The sequence below is a fragment of the Hylobates moloch genome, unplaced genomic scaffold (assembly GCF_009828535.3).
Source record: "Hylobates moloch isolate HMO894 unplaced genomic scaffold, HMol_V3 SCAFFOLD_6, whole genome shotgun sequence".
NCBI classification, from domain to species: Eukaryota; Metazoa; Chordata; class Mammalia; order Primates; family Hylobatidae; genus Hylobates; species Hylobates moloch.
In genome coordinates, this window is record NW_026652281.1 from 13,695,078 (window position 1) to 13,715,107 (window position 20,030).

At 37.8% G+C, this 20,030-nt stretch overlaps 1 protein-coding gene across 5 annotated transcripts in view; it reads right to left on the minus strand.

Moving 5' to 3' along the window:
• Positions 1–4,859: 4,859 nt before the first annotated feature.
• The window catches only part of CNTNAP4 (contactin associated protein family member 4), a 297,138-nt gene continuing 281,967 nt past the window's right edge, over positions 4,860–20,030 (minus strand). Inside the window, exons 23-26 of one of the 5 annotated variants that reach the window (XM_058440476.1) lie at positions 13,276–17,140; positions 12,032–12,215; positions 9,883–10,028; positions 4,860–8,879 (exon numbers count right to left, since the gene is read on the minus strand). In XM_058440476.1, coding sequence (XP_058296459.1) covers positions 16,947–17,140 — 194 coding nt within the window. In that variant the 3' untranslated portion in view covers positions 4,860–8,879; positions 9,883–10,028; positions 12,032–12,215; positions 13,276–16,946. The other 4 variants (XM_058440475.1, XM_032156379.2, XM_032156377.2 and 1 more) reach the window with 4 other exon arrangements.

Below are 20,030 nucleotides of genomic sequence, written 5' to 3' on the forward strand. Positions count from 1 at the left end.
TGCACTCCAGCCCCGGTGACAGAGATAGACTCTATCTAAAAAAAAAAACAAAAACAAACAAACAAACAAATATTTAGGGGAAAAGGGCTACCTTCTATCAGCAGTAATATAAGTATATAGGTTTATTATTCAATTATAAGTCAGAAGCCCTATAAATTCCAACGTATATTCTTGGGAATTCCAATTTTCCAAATTGCTTTTGAAGAAATAATTAGAACTTGGGTCTTAACTTATCAATTGCAGCAAAAAGTAAATATTTTGCTTCTACACAACTTTGAGAGCATGTTCATATCCCTAGGTAAAAAGCTTTGCTTACATTCATATTATTGCTACTTTTGTTTAATTCTCAGAGACTAGGGAAACGTGATACATTTTCCAGCTCAGAAGATATTCAACTGGAATGAACATCAGGCTACTTGGCACACTAGGCATTCACTCGTGAACTTCAAAGGCGTTACATTATGCTTGAAGTGAAAGCTGAACGCTACATTATCTCTTGTATTCAAGTTTGAAAATAAATAGAAACAGGAGAGTGAGAAAATGGTGTGCAAAAAGAATCATTTCAATCATAAAAAAATATGAACCCATGGTGTCTGTTCACATCACAAACCAGGAATGAAGGAGTTCAGTCAGTTACATTTAGAAACATTAAGTTGAAAATTGCCATTGATTGAAAAAAAAATAGATGTTGATATTTTAGCTTTTTCTTAGATGGTGTGATAGTGCTGTGGGGTGTGTGCACATTTTGAAAACACACAGTTAAAATTTATTCCTTTTCCTGAGATCAATACGGAGATGACTTCCTTGTCAATAAATGCAACACCGAATCAGATGAGGTCAAATGTATAGGTTGAGTGGTTTCTGGCTTACTGAGAATTAGAACCCGGACTCTCACCAAGTTTCCCCACAGTGATTCTGCCTCATCGCCTCCTGGAAGTCACCTGCTCCCCTAGGTCTGCTACCCCCACAGGCCGTTGCTTTTTATAAACATGCCCAGTTCCATTTCCTGCAGCTCTCCCCATTTGCCTTCCTCTATACAAACAAGCAAAACCTAAGAAGAGCTTCCAAGCCGCTGACTCCAGTTCTGCCTTCTACCAGCAGGAAGATGTTGGATGAAAAAAATAAAAATAAAAATTCCTGTTACTCACGCTTAATCAGAATGTCTTGACATAGGGGCCAAGAATACACGCCTGAGATGACTTTTATTTTCATGAAATTTTGAGAACTATTGCATCTAACACAGAGAGAATGTGGATCAAAGTCACAGAAATCCCTAGCATTTGCCAGTGTCTCTATCCTATCTTGTGAAGTGATTGATTTGAAGGCCGCCTTGGAGAAAGATTACTTGGAACTTATGCAACACTACTGTTCTCCCATATACCTTGGAAGTTACTCATAGTGTCAGAATTTATAGCATGTACTTGCCAGGAGTCTGTGATGAGAGGGCTTTGGAATATGTGTTGTTAACTAGGTAAAGCTAATTTGGAAGACAGAGGCACTTTGAAAACTAGGCAGGCCAAATGAGTCTACAAAACGATGTTCCCTTTAACCATCTCATTTGGAAAATAGTCTAACAACTTTTATAAATGTCCAGCAAAGTAGATTTTAAAATGTCTTTTGGCCAGGTGCAGCGGCTCCAACAGTTTGGGAGGCTGAGGCAGGTGGATCACCTGAGGCCAGGAGTTCAAGACCAGCATGGCCACCATGGTGAAACTCCGTCTCTGCTAAAAATACAAAAATTAGCTGGGTGTGGTGGCATGCGCCTGTAATTCCAGCTACCCGGGAGGCTGAGGCAAGAGAATCGCTTGAGCCCGGGAGGTGGAGGTTCTGGTGAGCCGAGATTGTGCCATTGCACTCCAGCCTGGGTGACAGAGAGAGACTCAGTCTCAAAAAAGAAAAAAATAAAAATGCTTTTATTATTCAGACAAATGACTATAAAAGGAAAAGCCAAACATACAGAGGACATAAAACACACATAAGCATTTATGTACACATAGGCACATACATACACGCAGTACACATACATACACAGTACATAAAATACAAGAATATATATATATGTGTGTGTATGTGTGTATTTGGGGTTTTACATAAATATTTATATAAATGTGTTTTAAAACATCCAAAGGAAAAACTTTGGTCCCTTTAAAAATGTAGGTGCACAAAATACGTTGTACCATCTGAAATACTCTAAAAGTATCAGTGGTCTGCAGGTAACTGCAGCAGCAGTCCAGAAAAGTAGACAGGAGGTGTGGCTGGAGAGCTCTCCTTGTATTGGACACATACTGACAGGATGTACCCAGACTGCATGAGGAAGGGGTAAAAAGCTGTGTGTCAAAACAAGGTGTTCTTAAAAACAGATTCAGAAACTTTAGAGCTCTAGTGTTTCGAGAATAAAATTGTAAGTACCTTTCTGTGTCAATTAGGACACAAAAATGAGCACCATGAAAAGGATGAAGAGTCAGAAGGATACGGCAATGTAGACTCTTTTTAAAACCTAAAACAAAAGGGGAGCCACAAGTTACTTCTCTCTTCGAATGGGAAGGAGAGGATGGGAAATCTGGCTTGAACTGAGCTATGTTTAAAACCGTGGAAGCAAAGCGAGAAACGTTTCACATAGAGAAGAATAGTTACTTATTTTTGCTCCATTAGGTATTTTTCTTCTAAAAATGTACCAACACTAAATATCTGTGGCTAAATACTAGTATCTATACTTCAATTTATTTAACAAAACCCCACCTGACTTGATAATGTGATACACTGTGTCCATCCGAAAGCCACAACCGGAGGTTGTCACTAAGGAGGCCAAATGTAGAGCAATTTGGGCAACAAAGTCAATGGGCATCGCACTGGCTTACAACTCAGGAATAAAGTAAATATGCACATTTCCTAACTAACATGCATAAGTAAATTAATTCATAATTAAATGGTGGGGAGAGGCAGCTCTTCCTTATAGAAAATAAAATTTAATAAATTCAGAAAGAATGAGGAAAATCCAAAATCACTATTAGGGATATACCATAGTAATAATTGTGGTTAGCAAGATCCACTGATGGATGTTAAAAACGAGTGAATGAAATTTTGAAGAGAAACAAGCTGTCAGTGTAGGCTCAAAGTAACTTTACAAAGAAACCTGTCAGATACCACATTGACCAAGAGTTCAAGGTCCATAGCACATGTAATAGGACATATTGACCTAAGCACCCCAGGATATCATATACCGAGAAAGCTACATCACCTCTGTGGTATTCCTGCCAAACAATGCATAAGCTTGATTTAATCATGAGAAAACATCAGGCAAACCAAAATTGTGTGACATCCTACAAAAGAGCTGATCAGTTATTTTAAAAACTTTAAAGTGTCAAGGTCGTGAAAGGTGAGGAAACACTAAGGAAGTGTGACAAATTGAAGGATATTAAAAAGCCACAGGGACCAAGTACACCCAAACTGGATGTCAGAAGAAAACTGGAGGAATTTGCATTAGATTTGTAGGTTAGTAACTCATGTTAACTTTCTGGCTTTGATGTTGAAGTGAGATCATGTCAGCTGTTAACATTATAGAAGCTGGGTGCAGGGTAGATGTGGGCTCTCTGTAACAGTTTTGCAACATTTTTGTAAACCTGAAATAATTTTAATAAAAATATTTTTTAAAAGAGAGAAATGTAGCATTTTCCTGTGGACACGTCCTTCCTTGTGCTATTTGCAAAGTAAACCAAAAACATCACTGAGGCTTTTTATCTCCCTCCTGGTACACATTTGAGTTTATTCTTCTGAAAGTTGCTACCAGTATATAAATGGACACCTCCTTCCATGTAAACTCCCGGGCACATTGATGAGTCAAAGTCCAGCCCAATTACTAATAAAATGCATTCACAATATACGTAGTTATACCTTTTTTTTTTTTTTTTTTTTTTTGAGACGGCATCTTGCTCTCATTCAGGCTGCAGTGCAGTGGCGCGATCTCGGCTCACTGCAAGCTCCGCCTCCCAAGTTCACACCATTCTCCTGCCTCAGAGGTAGTTACACCCTTTATACATCTCAATAAATAAAAGAAAACTACTAATGAATATAGCATGCAAAAATGAACTGTTAATTGCCCTAAGTGTTATTGTGGGTAAATTTGTATTGCACATGGGCAACATTTTTAGCACTAATATGTATAATGTGACTAATTTAAAACACATCTCAGTACCCCCAAAAATAAAATTTAGTAAATATAGGGCATTGAGTAATTGGCTTTTGTTAAGCTTTTCTTAATTAGATACTTGCTAAATAGGTGTACTAGTGATCACAAAATGAATCTATAAAGCAACTTGTAAAAATGTAGAATTTACTGTGTAATGGCCAGTCTATTCATGGTTATGACTATCAAGGGAAGCTGGGCATGTGATAGATTGGCTATATTTTGCATAATGTTTGCTTTGAGGTATTTTATTGTTCTAAATAGGTACTAAATGTCCATTTAAAAAGAAAAACAATAGTCAGCAAGATGCATAAAAAAATAACTGAAGGGCCATCTATGTTTCTACCAGTTTTAATCAAGTAAGTGAAAGCAATCACCCTCAATCCTTCTACAGACTAAAGTCACTTATAAATGGAGTCATACTGACTCTTATGTAAGCCACAGCAGGTGGGGTGCATTCCAGGTCCTCAGAGCTAAATACATTGAAGCAAATTGCAGCATCCAGTCCAATAATAGTTCATTCTCTCTCTCATCCATCCAAGTGGATTTCAAATCAAACAATTAAAAACCAAATAGAAATGGTGACGGATGATGTGATATGTCGGTTCTTGTCTCCTTGGTTTAAAAGAATTTAAACAAGAGACACACAGCAAAGTTCAGCATAGAGTAATTTATTGCAAAAGAAAAAGAATATTTTGAAAGTTAAGTACAGAATAAACAGTACACTGAGAAAGGAAATTTGGGGTGGGCTGCTCATAAGGATGACACAGCAGAGAATGGCACTTAGGGAGACTCCCTTTATGGTAGCCTTACATGACTATTCATAAGGAGGTGGAAAGAGGTGTTACTAGTAAGCATGTTCTGTGGGGTATTCCGGGTGCCCATGCGCAGTAGCTGTACATGCTTGTTCATACATCGTATGTCACATTAGCATCTTAAATCTCCACCCAGGGGTGTGTTTTCACTATTATAATGAGCAAAGGGTCAGTTCAAAGACAGGTGAAATCAAAATGCGTATGCTCGGCTGGGCGCGGTGGTTCACGCCTGTAATCCCAGCACTTTGGGAGGCCGAGGCGGGCGAATCACGAGGTCAGGAGATCGAGGCCATCCTGGGTAACAGGGTGAAACCCTGTCTCTACTAAAAATACAAAAAATTAGCCAGACATGGTGGCGGGCACCTGTAGTTCCAGCTACTCAGGAGGCTGAGGCAGGAGAATGGCATGAACCCGGGAGGCAGAGCTTGCAGTGAGCCGAGATCGCCACACCGCCCTCTAGCCTGGGAGACAGAGCAAGACCCGGTCTCAAAAAAACAACAGCAACAACAACGAAAAAAAGGAATGCACATGCTGTCTAGAAGGGAAAGTCCCTACTAAAGATGGCTTTGCTTGTATGAGCACAATTACAATGTGAAGGCTGAAGCTTATTGTGTCGACTGAGTGGTCACCATGGTTGCTGCCTCCCATGAGAACATGGTCACTTCCTTGACTACCTATCCTTTCTCAGAACTGTATTAGAAAATATGATACACCCAATGACTTGTGTAAGACCGTTGCAATATTGAAAACTCCCAATTTTTTTCCAACTCAAATGCACTGCCTAATTTATTATTAGAAATGTATTAGAAAATATGATATACTCATTGACTTATCTAAGGCCATTGTGATATTGAAAACTCCCAATTTTTTCCAATTCAAATGCACTGCCTAATTTATTATCCTCAAACTATACCCTTTTTCTTTTAATCCAAAAATTACTGAGGACTAAGTAGGAGAACCGTTGGAATGACATGATTGGTGGATTCTAGGAAATGTGATAATGGATTTCCAACTGAATTCACTTTTTCTGCATCTATAGTTAGTCTGTTATTTCAAACCCTCCATAATTTTTATCTAAAAAGCTATGATGTCATCATCACTGTATCTGGTGAATTAAGGGGAAGATCTGAGCTTCAGCCAGAAGCAGCTGGTCATGAAAAACAGGGGTAAGCTAAACTGTAGTTTGGTCACTAAGTAATCTAATGTGGGCCACCTGGCTGAAGTAACTTATAAGTACAAAAATGAGTTAGTTGAATCTCACACCATTCTTTTAGGATCTCTAGAAAAGCGTAGGGGAGAGAAGATACCTACCTAGAAGATCTAACTTTCTGAAATCTCAAGACAGGAGCTCAAACTATTTGTATTTGGGTTTTCAAGAAATGGATGGTATTTGAAAGCTGTGTGAATTAGGCTGAAGTTTGCCTTGGTTTCACTGAACTGCCCGGAAATCAGTAGCAGATTCTACACTTCTCCATAAACCTCTCCTTCAATGGGAATGCATTCGTATAGCAATAAATCATTGCATGTGTGTAACTATCATACATTTTGGCAAATTAGTAGCAATTTTTAAAAGAATATTATTAATATCTCAAAAAATATTTCCCTTCAAATTGTGGATTTCAAGAATAAGACTAACTCTAAGTTTATACTGTGTCTTATAGCTTAACTTCTGTACCTAAGATTCAGTTTCATTATAGAAGCCAACAGAAAAAGCGAAATTGCTACAAAGACACTTGTAGGAACATTTCAACACTCTCGTCAGTTTCATACATCATGAAATTTCAACTATGGTAAGATCAAATGGGACTGTATTTCCACCTAGAAAGCCGTCAGGAAAGATGAGAGATTTTCTTTATTTTATACAAATCGTAGGTAGAAAAATGATGTGTGGACAGAAAATGTAACAGCATTCAAAAAGTATTATCAACATTATCACCAATAGTTCTTAATATAAGGATTGTGCCTAATTTGAAATTAGTTTGGTCAGTGTTTTCTTTTCTGTGTGTTTTGTTAGTTAAAATGGAGTACTCTTGCTATATGTGTTTTTTTTTTCATATAACTACAATCTCATTCCAGAAGATGCTATTCTCCAATAATTTATTTGTGCTATAAAAAGTTTGTCAGAGAACTCCAGCAAATGAGAAATTTTGTCAGAGATCTCCAGCAAATGAAAAAAATTATTGCAAGAAATGTTTCAATCCTCATAGTCATTTGTAACCATATTCTTTTAATAGGTATTTTGAAAGAACAGGTCATTTCACTGCTCAATTAAAAAATTAATTTGTTCCTGTGGAAAATATAGAGAAACATGAATCATTTATCACAGCCTATTTTGAATGAAAACATGAATTCATTCAGCAAGAACATACTTTACCTGAAAGTTTATCAAATGAACAGCTTGGAAGCAGATGTGCTGGTTCGATAGGCATAAATTCATGTCCAGTATCAGCACACGAAATAAGGAAATCATTGATCAAGAGCAAGCCCAAGTTAGTCTGGTATGACACAAAGAATTATGACAAGAACTGGTGTTGGTAGTGCCTGCCTTGATAAAATAATGTTCATAATGTAATGATGCCTCAAAAAATTATTATTATTGCTTCTAATTTTCAGAAACAAGATGAAGGCACTAAGCAACTCGAGTTGTGAGAGTTTTCAGTCTTTTCTTAGGAGAAAGAGGGAAGGGTTAGCTGGCAGCCAGGGCCATAGGAGAAGTCTAAGTGTCATTCCTGTGAGATTCACTATTTGCATTTTCTTCGTATAATAAAAGTAAGTCAGATTTATAAAAAGAAATGGACTACACATGATATACCTGGCTCAGGAAATACGGGCATAGGCAGTTACTGCTCAAGAATTTTGTGCGTAAAAAAATAGACACCTGAACACCAGTTTCTTTCTGGAAAATTCAGACAAAAAGGTTCTGAAGTGAAGGATCTCAGGCCTAGTTGGATGAAGCAAATTACAGGGAATGGGGGTGTGATAGGCAGAATAATGCCCTGCAAAGCTGTCCGCATCCTAGTCTGTGCGACCTGTGAATACATGCCATACATAGCAAAGGGGAACAAGGCTGCAGATGGAACACAGGACACAAATCAATTGGCATTAAATAGGGAGATTATCCTTAATGATTTGATTATCTGGATTGTGGTCTCAATGTAATTACAAGTGTTCCTAAAAGTAGAAAAAGGAGGAAAAAGAAGAGGTCTCAGTGACGCAGTTTGAGAAAGACTTGACCTGCCATTGCTGATTCTGTAAATGAAGAGGCTGGACGCGGTGGCTGATGGCCGGAATCCCAGCACTTTGGGAGGCTGAGGCAGATGGATCACCTGAGGTCAGGAGTTCGAGACCAGCCTGGCCAGCATAGTGAAACCCCATCTCTACTAAAAATCCAAAAATTAGCCAGTCATGGGAACTCTGGCCACATCAAATAGTCTACACAAACAATGTGATTTATGGCAAAGAAGCTTTTGGAGAATAACTTCAGCCATGCAGGCAATCAACCATGTCTCCGTGACCATTCCCCAGTAAAAAACTCTGCACACCAAGACTGAAATAAGCTTCCCTGGTGGGCAATACTTCTTGCATATTGCACACATTGTTGCTGGGAGAATTTGGCACTGTTCACAGGTCCACTGGGAGAGGACAACTGAAAGTTCATGCTTACAACTCTACTGGATGCTGTGTCTTTTTCCTACGGTAACTGTAATCTGTAACGTTTTGCTGTAATAAACTATACCACCAGCATAGTAGCTTTCTGTGTGTTTTGTGAATCATTCTATCAAATTATTGAAGCTGAAAGTCATCTTGAGGATCCTCAAACTCACAAATGGTATCAGAATCGAGGGTTTTCTTGGGGACTCTTGAACTCTTCAACTGTATACCTATGAAAGAGACTTAAGGAAAACCCAAAACATACACACTGACAATATTAAATGTTGAGAATGCAGACCCACACAAACTCTCATTCATTGCTGGTGTAAATGCAAACTAAAATAGCAATTTTGGCAATTTCTTATAAAGTCATTCATGCCCTTACCATGTGATACAGAAATTCCAATTCTAGGCATTTACCTAAGAGAAATAAAAATTTATGTTCACACAAAAAACAAAATGGGAATTTGACAGCACTTTTATTTATAATTGCAAAAACTGGAAACAGCCTTGTTTTCATCAACAGATAAATGAAAAATCTGTGATACTTTCATATAATAAATATTATTCAGCAAAAAAAAAAAAAACAAACCACGGAATGGAGTCTTTTCCTGAAGTGAAAGAAGCAAAACTCAAAAGATGGCATGCTGTATGGTCCCATTTATATGGCATTCTAGAAAATGCAAAAATATAAGTATGGACAACAGGTAAGTGATTACCAGAGTAAGGAAGTGGGGAGAGGGGCTGACCACAAAGAGAAAGCCTGAGGGAATTTTAGGGAGTCATGAAACAGTTCTATATTATGGTTGTATAGGTGCACACATAATACTATGCACTTTCATAAGCTCACAGAGGTATATATCACAAGGGTTAATTTTACAGTATTCAAATGAAGAAAAACATTTTAAAAATAATAAAAAAGGAAGAAATCACAAAGAAAGATCAATAGACTTTACAAATGTAGATGTTCTATCATTTAAAAATAAAATTCAGTGGTGCAATGCCATAAAAATTCTGAAAGCAAATTAATTGCAAATTACAATTATGTATTTCATAAGTCTGTTGATATAATGTGAAAATAAATATATTTATGAACATAAAAGTTCTCAAAATGCTTTCCTCCTACATATTGTTTCTCTAGAAGGAACTGCAAAATTTATTTCATCAAAATGAGTGTGTCAGTCGAACATGAGAAAGGCATAAGGAGGAAGACACTGGGGATTCAACAGATACATCAGGAATGAGAGGGAGGGAATTCCCAGCATGAGAAGAAAGGAAGCCTTGAGTTGACAGCTGTGAAGCAGTCTTGAGAGAAGCAAGTACAGAATTCATGGAGACAGTGGCAGGCTCACTAAAGTGCAGCAGAGAAATGTTGGGACCTGCAGTTGGAGGACAGAGGTGAAGTAACCTTACAGCGGAGAAACCTTACAGACCATGTTTATCAGAGTGACCATCATCAGTTATTGGACAAATTGAAACTATGCACTGCGCCCCCTGCTAGGATGCAATGAGAAAAAACACAGCACCAGTTCACTGCTATCATTGGCTAATGTGAATAACCTGAATGCAATCAACAGGAAACACGAGCCAAACCCAAACTGAGGGCCTTGATACTAAGTGGTCTATAGCCTTTACAAAGATATCATGGGTGTGGAAGTCAAAGAAAGTGGGATAAAGTCCTTCAGCAAAAGCAAACTAAAAATAAATGACAACTGAATGCAGTACATGATTCTATAGTGGAGGCTTTTGTTATAAAATACGTCATTGAGACAGCTAGTGAATCTATGAGGTCTGGAGATTAGATGGTAATAATGTATCATACTTCCAAATATTCTGTAACATGTTTTTTGCCTCAAAGTTTGTTAAAGTAACAATCCTTTGTCTTTAAACATGAGTCAGTTTTCAAACCTAGAAGTCTCTGTATATAGAAGAGCCTGCAGAAACGTTTACAGGGAGTTCTGCAGGGCGAAGGACCCTGCAGCATCCCCGTGAGTGTAGATATTAGTGATTCTCCAGGGTTTTCCAAAGGGAACTGTGACCATTTACTACAATAACTGTACATTATGTGGAGAAAGGAGAATAGACAAACATTTCAAGGACAATTGGACAAAGGATCTGAGTTGACGTTGATAACTAGACCTTTCTCCTGGTCTAACCCCATCCCTCGTAAGAGTGCAGGTATATGGGCACCAGGAAATGGAGTCCTGGCTCAGGTCGAGCCAACGGACCCAGCAGTAGTCATTTCTCTGCTCTCCAAATATATAATTAGGATGAATTTGCCTAGTGCTGATACCGCCTCCACTTTGGTTCCTCAGACAATGAGGTGACATAAGAAGAGCAGTGACAGTAAAATAATCCAAGTGGCAGAAACTATTCCCTCCCCACCTGCAATGTCCAAAATGGCAAATCTATGCTAGGGGGGGAGAGGGACAAAAATAATGCTATCCTTAAGGATCGAAAACATGCAAAGTCAGTGGCCCCCGTGGTACCTCCAGTTAATTTTCTGATCTAGCCCCCGAAGGAACCAGAGGATGTTGAGAACAACAATGGGCTGCCACAAACTTAAACAGGCAGAACTCCCAATTGCAGCTGCTGTATCAGATGTGGTTCTTTAGCTAGGACATATTAACATGGGCTCAGGTATATACTAGGTGACTAAACAACCTGAACAATGTATCCTTTTCCAAACCTATCAGAAAAGAAATTTAGAAACAGTTTGTATTTACCTGGAATGGACAAACAGTCTTGCCCCAAGGCTACTCCCTCTCTCTGTCCTGATACAGTGAAGAGACACGTGTCATGTGGACAATTCTGCAGAACACACTAGTCTGCTATATTGGCTGCCCAATCAGTTCAATTATTAGACATCTAGTGGTTTAGAGAAGACATCAGAAAACTATGCCTTGTAGGCCAGATCTGACCCACCACCTGTTTAGTGAATAAAGTTATATTGGAACAGAGCAATGGTCAAAATGATGCTCTGTAGACTTCACTGGAAGTCACCAGTGGGAACATCACATTGAAAAACTCAGGGTACTATAGCAGTGCCACGTCACCTGGGGTAGAGAAACACAACTTTCTAAAAAGGATCCTGGCTTGCTATTTGGCCCTGCTAGAGGTGAAGTGCCTTACATCACACTGGCACAGCAAATATGGCCAGAAATGCCTCTAATGAGCTGGGTTCTGTCAGGTCCGCCAAGTCATAAAGTTACCTGGGCCCAGCATGAAGCCATCATCAACTGGAAATGATGCATCTGGGGCCAAGCATGAGCAGGTGCCAGCAAGCTGCATAAGCCAATAGCCCAGACCCCTGTGATCCCCCACTGTCCCAACAGTACCTTTCCCTCAGCTCACACCTAGGGCTGCCTGAAGGGTATCTTACCATCAACTGCCGGAGAAGGGAAATATCTGATCTTGGCATGGATGGGTTGACTCGGAATATGGGTGCAAGGTGGACACGGAAGATGGCACCACTACAGTGCCAATTAGGGTAGCATCACAAGATGGCAATGAGGGAAAGCCTTCCCAATGGCAGAACATTTGCATGGCGCCTGAGCTCATTCACTCTGCATGAAAGGAATAGACCAAGGTTATAATTTATATATACATATGAAGTTATATTATATGCTATATGGACTTATGGGCAGTAGGTTGGTCAGTTTGTCAGAGACCTAGAAAGAGATTGGAAGATTGGAAACAAGGAGGTCTGAAGTAGAAGCATGTGAATGGACCTATGGGAGTGGTCACAAAACATAAAATTCTTTGCCCACCATGGAAAGAATCATGGAAGAATCACTAAACAACAATTAGTAGACAGAATGACCTATGCATGGTTGCCATTAACCAACTTCAATCACTGGCCACCAAAGTGCTGGGGCAATGAGCATATCAACAGAGTAGCCATGGAGGCAGGAGTAGGAGCTACTCATAGACAAGCAGTGAGCATTCCCGCTCATCAGGACTGATCTAGCTACTACCACTCGTGAATGTCCTAATGATCAACAACAGAGACCAGTGTTCATTCCCCAAAATAATTTCTCTCTACAAGCAGATAAATTTTGTGGCAAGTTGAGTACATCAGATCCCTCTACTCTGAAAGGGACAGAGATTCATTGTAGTAAGAATTATGACTTCCTTCAGGTTTGGGTTGTCTTTACTGCCTGCAAGCCATCAGCCACCACAACCTGTTGAGGGTCTACAGAGCCCCTCTAGTGGTGTGGTATGTGACAGGACCAGCATACCTCATGGCAGTGTGCCCACTCCCACTTATCCTTTGCTGTAATGTGGATCTTTCACCGATTCAAGATTTTCTGAGAGGGTATGTGAGGAGTAACTGTCTGTAACCAACAATAAGTGAGGGAGCTGCCATTACACTCTAAGGGAGAAATGTGCTTTGCATGTTGATACTTCTGTGATCAATTTTAATGGTAATTGCAAAAGTACAGCAGATACACCCTGACAAGGTCATAGGAGACAAGGGTTCAAACTCCTTGTAGTGTTGTCGGCTGGTGTGGATGGTAGAGGAGGAAAAAGATGAGTACAAGCTACAGCTGAGAGACTACCTACAGTGGTAGAGTCTGTCGTTTATTCCATACTACTCCCTCCTGTCCAAGATATGAAGCTCACCAGAATTCTGAAGGAGGTGCTCCCAGAACTCATATGAAGCAGGCGGATCTGGTTAGCACAAGGGGGAACCTCAGAGATGCTGTACTGTGCCACTGAGACTCCTATTTCAGGACTCAGCAATTTATTCTTCTCAGCTGCTGGTGATGTTTGTCCTCCCTCTTCAGGAACCACCTAAGCTGAAAAGAGCCATTTGTCCAAGTTCATGCCCACCTCATCAAGCAGTTAACATCCAATGCCTGGTAAATGCAGGAGTATAAATTCCCATTTCATCCACCCTAACTCTGTACATCACTAAAGGACCATGTCAGCAGGGTCGGCTGATCCCTTCTTGTGACCAAACCACAGCTTTACTTCTCCATCTGCCCCATCCCACATCATCCTTTCTTCAACAGGTGTTGATCTCTACAGTAGCCCCTAACAGATTTCTTCCAGCATAATCTCTGCCTCAAAGTTTGCTTCCCAGGGAACCTAAGCGGTAGCTGCAGGTTATTTATAAACATAGAGACAGTGAAAGAGACAGTTAAAAGAGTTGTAAGTGTTGGGAAGGGGATCTGGCAATGGAAAGCTATTTTTCGTAAGCTTTCTTGAGCTATTTGATTTTTTTAAGTATGTGCATGTATTTTTAATAAATAAACACAATGTTAAAATAGAAAAACAGATTTTTTAAAGATTGTACTGGAAAAGTCATTCTACTTGTAGTCAGATTTATTTTCCATCCCCTTTTATTTTTATTTGCAAATCTTCAAAGCCAAGCTCCAGCTTTCTTAATCACGTTGTAAGTACACTATGTTGTTCCCTTATCTTCATTTCTTATTATTTGTTGCACACACAAATGTGCTCACCCACCCGCATCCCCAACACAAAGACATACAGCTTCTGAACTTTTTCCTCCATGTTACCACTCTCTCCCATACAGACTTTGGAAAAGCGAAAGACAACCAGGATATATTGAAGGTATCTAGTCGATTTGTCATTTAGTTGATACATGAGTTTGAAAATCAAACAATTTTCTTGAACATGCATTGATTTATAATGTGTCTAATTTATCATTCTATCAGGAGGAAAATATTTGATGATTCCCTCAGTGACATCTAATTCCTATTGCGGATTTATTTCATAAAGCCGATATAAAAGTGCTCCAGCGATAATAATTGTCTCTCCTGCAGTCAAGGATCATAAACCTACCAAATATTTTTAAAAGAAAGCCAAACCTATCAACAGCAATGACTTATCAAATAAAGGTTGATGTTCATTTAGAAAAGATAATGGATAAGCTATAAAACTATAGATCATTGTGGACAAAGAAAGTATCAAGATCCTTCAGATTTTTCTACACCACTAAATAATTGTCAAAATTCCAGGTCTTGGAAGATCAATATCATGTGGAGTGAAAAAGGACATTGTAGTCACAACTTCAGCACTTACACACAGATACGTGTCCCCTTCGGAATGTCAACTGATATATCTGCATCCTGGACTTTTCATCTGTAAAACTGTTCGCACTAAATCATGTCAGTGCCGTCCAACTCTATGAGTGACTCTGTTATTCTGAAGGACAAAAACATCTACCGAAAGATAATTTTGAAATGATTGACTTCTGTTTTGCATTTTAGTTCAAAAATGCATTTTATTAATAATAAAAGAAGAGATTACAAATCAGGAAATCAAAGTCATGGCATAGGATGTGTCAATGCATTTTGATGCCATAATGTTAGTCTCTAGCAGTGCAGACCACAGGGGACTGTGAGGCTTCACCAGTAAACCTCCCTAGAGTCCAGCTACCAATGAGGTTAATACTGCTACTAAATAACATGAACATGTGCAAAAGATTCAGAGCTATAATGATGTTTGCGTTCAGCTTTGCATTGAATAAATAATGCCATTTCTATGTTAAATCCTTCCATTGTCACCATAGATCTTCCAATCAAACAAAGAGTATACCATTTACCAACATAGGTCCTTAGTCCTTCGTAAACTACTGTTAATTCAGGTTCTTAAGATTTAGTCAGACATTTGCAGAAACATCAATATGGATACAGTGCTATGAGAAAACAGAGGCAGGTTTTATAAGAAGAGTTAACAAGGAAAATATAGAAAATAAGATGATAGTAATGCTAAATTTACATATTTCCAGATTCTTCTGCTGTAGACAAACTAAGAAATCCAATATTTACTTGGGAGGCACTTGAAGGTGTGAGTATGGACAATAGAGTGCCTTTATTGTGTGATTCGCTTGCAGAATTCAAAGATAGTTCCTTGTATGCATGGTCTCAGGATTAATTATTGTAACAGTTCCATAAGGTTATTGATCATTCTTTGATCTCCTAGTGTATAATACACGCTAATCAGAATGTACCATTCAGCAAGTTGGATTGATTCTTGGTAATTTTTGAGAAATTCACCCCATTGTTTCAGACAAGAAGTGTCTGGAATGACAAATTCACAGTAGATCACTTAATATGCTATCTCCCCTTAGAGTATGCATTCTTTAATTATTGATTGTGTAGATCACTGATGGTTGCAGCTCATATTTCAAAAAGTATGTACTGGAATTCTATGCACAGCAAAATGTACACCTGAAAGGGTATATATTTCAGAATGGGAAATGGGGCTCTATACTTCAATTTGTCTCTTTTTTTGTAATATATAAGATGATTCGTGAAGTATAATCATTGAAGATCAAGGCGAAGTTTGTGAAAAACTTCAGAAAAACAGAAATGTAAACCAATAAAGAACTGATATAGGTTTGGGGAAAATAGTCTCATAAGTATATTTCATTTGAGGTATTACAGTTGTAAATTAAATAATAATTTTTTGCTGTGTTAAGAATCTTTTTAACATATCAACAGTTTAGTTGAAAACATTTTACATTCTTTGGGAAACTGGCATTACTCAGGGTCTTAAGTACTGTCACCATCAAACAATGGTAGCAAATTAATTGGAAAACTTTTTTTAAAAGGAAAAACATTACATACTAACAACCACTGCACTTTGAGTCTTGTTAAATACAACTTGTATGTTCAGAGCTGAAGTCCAATGACACTCAAAACCAAATGTATTCAACATTATTAAGAAGAGACAAATAGAATAGTGAGCAATACAAACAAAGCAAAGACAACAAAACATTTTTCAAGACTATTGATGTATTGTATTGAATATAATACAGAGAGAGGCAAAGGGGCTTTATTATGCCACTGAAGATGCAAACACCGGCCAAACAGGAACTGAGAAGCATTTCCAGGTCTATGAATAACACCAGGGGAAGATAAAAGCAAACACAGCAAATGTTCTCAAATAAAGCAAGGTCATTATAGTCCAAATTTAATTTTTACCTCTAACAAAACGTGTGTATTACATGGTTAAGAGACCAAGGCTACAGTTTGCACATGTAAAAACCATAGCCATTAAGCAGGTTAAACTTGTTTTAGATCATACCAGAACAGTTGTAAATTAATAGCAATATCTAATTTCTTGTTCCACAGAATGAATGCTATGAGAAATATATCACTGGACGAGGCTTCCTGGAACCACCCCAAGCTTGGACATGGCAAGATGGCAGTGCTGCAAGCCCGTTGCCTGTACATTCAGCCTAAGAGCATTCGTTTGTCCATTGAGAGCTCCTGGCTATTAAAACAAACTCTCATAATTTCATGTTAAATCATAGCTGTCATTCAGAAGAAGTACTCTTTCTGATTTTCATTGACTGCATTTTGCATATTAAGCTCACTTTTCAGAACAGCCTCAGCACTGTCTACATTCTCTGACCTTTTTGCCTCACTTCTTTTATATAACCTTTTCTGCTGATAAATGCGAACAGCTATGGCAGTGATGCAAAGCAAGATAAAAATCACAACAGCTATCAGACCTAGAGAGAGAAAAGAAATATAAAGTCAGAATTTCTGTCTGAATAGAAACTGTGCTGACTTCATCGCTTAATAAGTCATCATAACATTACTTTCCACTTAAGCATCTACTACATATAAACTGGAAATATAAAAACTTCACGTATTTCTGGCTCAAGCAGTATGTTGATTTTATTTACTCATACTCATTGTATGTTGAGTTTATTTCTGAGTTCTATCAGCCTTGTGGGTTCACCTACTTTTATTCTGAATGCATATTATATCGGATTTACTAAGTGCATTTATATTTAACACAAGGTATTAACTATATGTCTCTAGGACCATGTGGCCACTTCATATTAGTTTTAATTATTTGAAATTATAGAGTAGTAGCAATATCATAAAATGATTAAAGTGTTTTGTGATTAAATATGTAAACATTTTAACAAAATTGTTATTCAATTATTTGTTATACTGCTGAACAGCAGAAATGGGTTATGTAAATAAATCATTCTGACCAATAAAACATAGATATATAGATATGCTTAAATTATTTCTATATGAGGAATGCTGTTTTAACACTTCTAGTTGTAAATACAAATACTAAGTACTGCGATTCTTAACTATGCCAATGGTTACCAACGCTGGCATTATATTATGTCAGTAGTCCGCAAAGTGTGATCTGTAGACCTGTAGTGGTCCCTGGGACACTTTGAGAGGACACAGTGGCTCAAAACTAATTTCATGATAATTCCAAGATGTCTTTTTCACTCTGTTGACATTTCCATTTCCATTTTAATACGGAGCCAAATTTGGTATAAAACAAGGTTAGGTAAAATTCCCGGTACTTAGCACAAATTAAGGCAAGGACACAAAACAATAATAATAATCATTGAATTCATGAAGTAGAAAAAAGTACACTGCCAGGCAATTGTAGGAAAAGGAATAAAAAGCCAAATTTATTTAAGAATCTCCTTAATGAAGCTATAAAAACTATTCATTCAATTAAATCTTGACCCTTGACTGCAAGACTTTCTAACATTTTGTGGGTTAAAATGGGAAACAGAAAGAAAGTACTTCTGGTGCACCCTGAAGTCTGATCACTGTCTCCAGGAAAAGCTCGTACGTGAACCTTTGAGTTGTGAACTGAATTAGTTGCTCTTTGCTTCATGTAACACCATTTTTATTTGAAAGAATGACTAACAGACAAACTACGGTTGTTCAGACTTGGGTATTTGGTGGACATTTTCCCTAAAATGAATGAAGTAAATGTGTCACTTCAAGAAAAACAATTATACAGCCTATGTTGTGTATGACAATATTCAAGCTTTCAAATGAAAAATTGAATTTGGAAAACTATTTTCTGCCACCAAGAGTGAGAGAGTTGCCTAATACTTAAAGAATTTTCTGGTAAGATCAGTGGAGGTACAAACTAGTGTCATTTTTTAGACAAAAATAGGTACTATGAAAATAGCAATGTGAATCAAATCTCATATGGTAAAACTAAGACTCCATTCTAAAGCAAATGTATACAAGTGTAACACAGTGAGAGGAAGTCAAAGATTTGAAGGTTTTTATTAATCACAACAGATTCCTGTGCATATAATCTGCTAGGCTGATTCACCCTGGCCAATTATAGCATGTCCAACAGCCAAGCCAATTTTTTGGCTAGGTCAGCCTTACCTGAGAAAGGTAAAAATTCCTTGCTGATTAACATAAATATGGTAACCAAATTCTGTACAGGAAATCTGAAGAATTCATTAATAAATATGATTGCTTTTGTTATTAGTCATATTAATTAACGAATAACTTTAATCAGAATATTTGTTGTTACATATTTTGCTTCTCATTTTAGAAAAAAATAAACAATTGAATTGCTATGAATATTTCTACAGGCTAGTTACAGGCCTCTGACTTGAAGAGAAAGATTCTGAATAATTTCATTGTGAAAAATTCTGAAATATGATATAGACAGCAGACAACTGCAATAATAAAATGAATGTTACATTGGCCTAGACAGAATATCCAGACAGTCAAAATCAGGGATGACCTCTGGAAATGGTTTGTTCCATGTATGTAATTTAGCACTCAATTTGGGGAAAGTGCTACGTCAGGATTTGTTGTGCTCAAGAAAAACTTCGATCACACCTGTTATATCAAAAATATAAAAATAAAAAATAAATTAGTTATTATGAATAAAATGTGGCCAGCTTCTATGATGCTGCACCTAAAGCACTGTGTGAATCTGTTTTTATGAAGATATGTATATATAGCTTGCTCTCTGGCTAAATCTGTCTATCTGTATCTGGGTAGCCTGGCCAGAAACCCTCTACCACATCTGGGTCACCACTTTTAAATGTATCATTAAATAAATTATCCCATCTTATACCATTCATTTTGCAAGTAAAAAAAAAATCATCTAAGATGTAGAACACAGGGGGATTAGCCAATATGGAAAATCCTTGGATGGATTAATTATTATTACATAGTGGGTGCAATTTATGAGTAACTAGACAATGAACAAAGGATTCTACCATAATTCTACCAGATTACCAAATTGCATAACACACTGGAGGATGATACATTATGATTTAGCAGATAAATTGTGTGTGACCCAGACAAGGCCTTCAGAGGGTACATGGCCATTACCAGATGCTCTGCTTCTGAAGTTCAGTCTCTGCAATGACCAAAACCAGACATCACTTGTTTCAGGGACCCTGAAAAGCCCCTGAACTACAAACCTTCCATATTGTTTCTGTCCTGTGAATTTGAGCTAAGTGAGAATTTCACAGATGAACTGTAACTTGTTTCTATTCTAGAATAACTTCAGGATGACTTATCAACGCACTTCTTGTTTAACTCCGTAAATCTTGCCAATGATGTTAGAGAAAAACGACAATAGTCTAAAGATTA